The 4584-nt window shown below is 41.7% G+C and overlaps 1 protein-coding gene across 4 annotated transcripts in view; it reads right to left on the bottom strand.

Annotated features, from left to right (window-relative positions):
• Positions 1 to 734: 734 nt before the first annotated feature.
• Positions 735 to 4584, bottom strand: part of PAMR1 (peptidase domain containing associated with muscle regeneration 1) — a 67261-nt gene continuing 63411 nt past the window's right edge. For all 4 annotated transcript variants that reach the window (XM_009895594.1, XM_009895595.1, XM_009895596.1 and 1 more), the window contains 2 exons: positions 2970 to 3265; positions 735 to 1511 (listed from right to left, as the gene is read on the bottom strand). In XM_009895594.1, coding sequence (XP_009893896.1) covers positions 975 to 1511; positions 2970 to 3265 — 833 coding nt within the window. In that variant the 3' untranslated portion in view covers positions 735 to 974. The remainder of the gene's footprint in view (positions 1512 to 2969; positions 3266 to 4584) is intronic.

The raw sequence follows: 4584 nt of genomic DNA, 5'->3' as shown, positions 1-4584 counted from the left end.
GTCCAGTCAAGAAAAGCCTCTGCTAAGTGTGAGACCTGGACATTATTCTTAACCCTCAAGAGATACGAAGGAGTTGTTCTGCCATAAAAATATGTGAACTGATGGAAACCAGAAGTTTTCCTGAGGTTTTCCTAGGTCTTTGAAATAATCCACATGCAAAATTGTTTTTTAAAGTACGTTTCAGGTTTTCATCTGTTCAGAATACAAGGTGGGAGAGAACTCCGCTGTACATTTCATGGCAATGGTTCATGTACAACAATAGCAGCACTGGATGTACTAAGAAAAAAAAAATTTGTTATTTATGTAGTAATTTAATTTTATGTTAGTTCTGCCTTTCAGTGTGCTTGAAGAGTCACAAGTGAGAGTCACATGCAAACAGAAAAGGGCAGTAGAGAGTCCCTAGAGTGTGACACAGATAAAGCAACAAGGAATCTAAATGACGTCAGACATGGGTATGTAGGTTAAAAAAACAAACCATGGTTTATTTAAATGTGTAAAGTACTTGGAAGGGGAAAAGATTACATTGTACTATGGCAATACAGACAGCACATACCGTAACAAGCTCATTCATTGTTATGAACTCAGGCTACTCTTTCCAGACTCTTCATCTGCTCAGTCACACAGATCTTTGGGAGAGGCTTGCCGGCAGTTTCTCTAGGGGACTCCACACTACAGATTAATCTCAGTCAGAATTTGCTGTCCTGTTTCTGTATGTCAGACTCAGGAGCAGAGCATCATATTCCCACCAGGAGAGACTGGCTAAATATGGCAAAACTTCTCATGCACTAAGACCCTCTGTCATGGGTTAAGTAAAAGTAGCCTGATGGAACATCTGATCCTAGGACAAATTACCAGGCTGTCTGCCTTAACCTTCTCCCAGACATGGCTCATCACTTGGATGAGAAGCCTAAAGCAGCAGAGACTGAGAGAGATATTTAATATAGTTATAAAATGCCATTTGCAGTTACAGCTTTTTATTTCAGGTTCTTCTCAATCCAGTCTTTGAAGAGAAGAGCTTTGGTGTAGCCACTGTAGAGTTCTAATCTGCAAGTTTTATCGTAACCCCAGCTCACTAAGCCCATCAGGTGCCACCTTAGCTCAGGAGATGCTTTTCCTGGCAAAGTTATGGCTGCAATCCCACCAGTCTCAGCCGGGCAGATATTAGAAAAGGCTGTGTGGTCTTGTTTGGCACAGAACATGCTGTCAGTGATGCTGACTTGTATCCCATTATCCTCATACTGTTGCTCACACAACAGTGAATCCACCATCTGAACAGCTCCCATACGGATTGTGTCATTCTTGTATGTGGGGTCTTTAACGTCAGCCAATAGCTTCCATCCAGTAACCATTATTTTTAAATCCTCTGTGGATGAAATCAAGTCTTGAGACGATGACAAACAAATGGGTTGAACACGACTGCTGATTCTGGCTTTGTCCAAGAGTTTTATGATAGCTATGTCAGAATCAAGTAATATAGGGTCATAATTGGGATGCACTATGATGGCAGAAATCTGGGGAGGAAACAGAGTAGGAAGAATTGTAGAGTTAATAGCCATGGCAACTCAGTAGCACTCTTTTCATACTACTATAATACATGTTAGTTTACACTACACTACACTCCCAAACTGTTCTTTCACCATAATGCTCACTCAAATGAGAAACATGCAAAGAGATCAAACATCTTCTGACTTTTTTTTTTTGGCTTGGGTTTCAGGACAGTTTTTATTGCATGAAACTCTTCCTAATGAAAAGCGGTCAAGGACATTTTCAGCAAAATGGGGAGTTAATGTGCAGTTCAAGTTTTTTCACTGTTTACTGAAAAGATTTTACCTGCCACGTCATCTTCAGCCTGCAGAATGTGAAGGCTAGGGGAGAGGGGAAGAGCTTTGAATTAAAATGTTATCTTCTTATTGAAATGCAGCCATCTTCCTACCAAAAAAAGAATACTAGCAATACATTACATGATGTTGGGGCCAAACATTTAGTGCTAGTTACCTAGATGAAACACTACAAGAGCACATTACCTGAAGAAGCAGCACTATGTCTTTGATAAAGCGTACTATATAGGAAAAATGCTTCGCAAAGATAAGTAAACAACTCATCTGCAAAGTTAAAAGAAAGAATAAAGAGAGAAAAAGAAAAAAAAGCAGTGCAGGCAAAGTGGTATACGTTTTCAAATGATGTTGAACAGTAGAGAACTAATAAATAGGCAAAAAATAGGAAGTGTGTTCCAGAACGCTGCAGAAGTATTGTAAAAAATAATATATTTCCTAACAGGAAAAGTCTGAAAAAAAATGGAATTGAAAGAAACTAAAAAGGGGGGGGGGGGGATGACGGGATCAAATTAACTATGATTTCTTGAATAAAATCCATTAATTAACTCACATACACCTCCCCTCTCCAGAAAGAGACACACAGAGCCAAAATTACTGTATTTCTCCTCATTTTGACTTCAGCCTTTCTAATTCTACTTGAAAAGAACAAACCACTCCGATGAATCTGAGGTGCTATTTTTGAAGCTGGAGCTAGACATAAACTTTTGAGTTTAGAGTTGCACAGCCTTGGGGCTGAGATGTTAAATGTGCTCGTGACATCAAATCAAGATCTAGAGGACAAGTGTTTCCCTCATAAATTATCCTAATCACTTTTGACAATAGCTGGCATCTCTTATATAGTGGCAATATTACTCAAGATATGATAGCCCATGGAACCTGAGCTATTTTCTTAGTGATCTGTGTTAGGAGGTGAGCATGTGACTTGGACAGTGTCAGGGAAATTTAATGAACTACAGCATGTGTCCTCCTTGAGCCATAACAGTTTTGTCAGTTGAGTCTCTAGAGATGCATTTCAAAGAACAGTGTGTAAAGCAATATATTCCTTAAAGGATAACCTTTTTCTCCTCGTACAAGACAGATGTGATCAGCATCTGTCTGTGATCATCATTTTCCACTCCCAGCAGATGTACTCACCCGCAGGTTCTGGATGGTCTTTTCATCCCTATCATCATCTCTGTAGAACTTCCCCAGAACCACCTTGAGCTCTGCTGTCTTCAGCACAATGGTCTTGCCCAGGTCAGTAACGCAGTGAGCTGCCACCACCACGGTGCGCTCATTCACCAGGGCCCCACTGCAGATAAGGATCCAGGCCCCTTTCCGGAGACTGTTGTCCTTTACCCTGTTGGCAGTCCGATAGATTGCCGCTTGCCAGGGCCACCTGGTAGAGGTCACAGTCTTCTGAAGGGTGATGTTTTCTGCTTTTCCACAGACTGAGGAAACATGAACCAAGAATGAGGTAACACCTTTTCCCCACCAAAGAATCTGAATGTCACTCTTGATTCCTGCTCAGGATGTGCCAAAACAAAACAAACTGCAACGGGGACAGCTTTCTAATAAACCTCTTGCTCCAATCTGCAAAATTATACTATAAAAGTATTTTATACAGCTTTTTTAAAAAAAAACTTACAATTTTTCCATTATTATCAGAATTCCTGGCTGAAGTAGGAATGTGGATTTAGTACTTGAGCAGGTGAATTTTCATGACAACCTGATCAAACTGCACTATAATGAGATGACTGAATAAAGAAATTGAAAGAATACCCCTGATTCTTGCTTATAATAAAACACCAGAAAGCCAGCAGTGCACTAAAACTCACCCTAGGCAGTCACAGAGTAATTGTGAGGTCCTCTCCCAGAACTGACCTTAGCACAGATGAGTTTATGACTATGAGAACAACAAGAACCTTGAAGCAAATGCATCTAAATCAACAGCCATCCTGGGGAAAAGAAAATGCTCTGCCCTGTTCTAGGAATATAATACCCAGGCTCGGGCCTGGGGTAAAATCTACTGTATTAGGAAAGGTTTCCTTTAGTTGAAAGATTACGTCTGTCCTGGTTCCGGCAGGGATGGGGTTAATTTTCCCAAGGAGCCAGCAGGGGACACAGGTATTCCATTCGATGTGACCCATGCTCAGGTTTTGGGGGGAAAGCTAGCCGGGGGAGGGGGCAGGAAGTCACGGCTTGGAGCAGGCTGTGGAGGTCCGGGTCTGGTCAGGGAGCGGTGGCACTGTAATCGCGTTCGTATATTCCTTTTCTGGTGTTACTGTTAGTGTTTTCTCTTGCTTTTGCTGTTCTGTTAAACTGCTTTTATCTCAACCCACGAGTTTCTGCCTTTTTTCTTTCAATTTTGCCCATGGCTGTGGGAGTTGCGCGAGCGGCCGCGTGGTTCTTTGTTCCCGGCTGGGGCCAAACCATGGCAGTCCTTTTTGGTGCCCAACGTGGGGCTTGGAGGGTTGAGATAACAATAGATCTGACTAGAGCTTGTTAAAACGCATTTGTTATATGCATTCCCTCATATTAGTTAGATAGTCGTCGGTTACAATGCTGCTCCGTTTGTTTGTGTGGCTGTGTTATGTAAATTCTTACATGTCCTATATACTCCCCATGATGCTGTTACCTCGGGGAGAGGGATCAGGGTTATCATTTTGCTGTCCTGTGCAATATCAGCTTATGATATGATAACATCGGTGTTCAGATGGCTATGTTGGGGAGTTTATGCAGTACTGCTGTCCTGTCCATACCTTGGTCA

Source organism: Charadrius vociferus, unplaced genomic scaffold, assembly GCF_000708025.1.
Source record: "Charadrius vociferus isolate BGI_N301 unplaced genomic scaffold, ASM70802v2 scaffold71, whole genome shotgun sequence".
In the NCBI taxonomy this organism is placed as follows: domain Eukaryota; kingdom Metazoa; phylum Chordata; class Aves; order Charadriiformes; family Charadriidae; genus Charadrius; species Charadrius vociferus.
The sequence above is the reverse complement of the archived record's forward strand: the minus strand, read 5'-3'. Positions and strand labels throughout refer to the sequence as shown.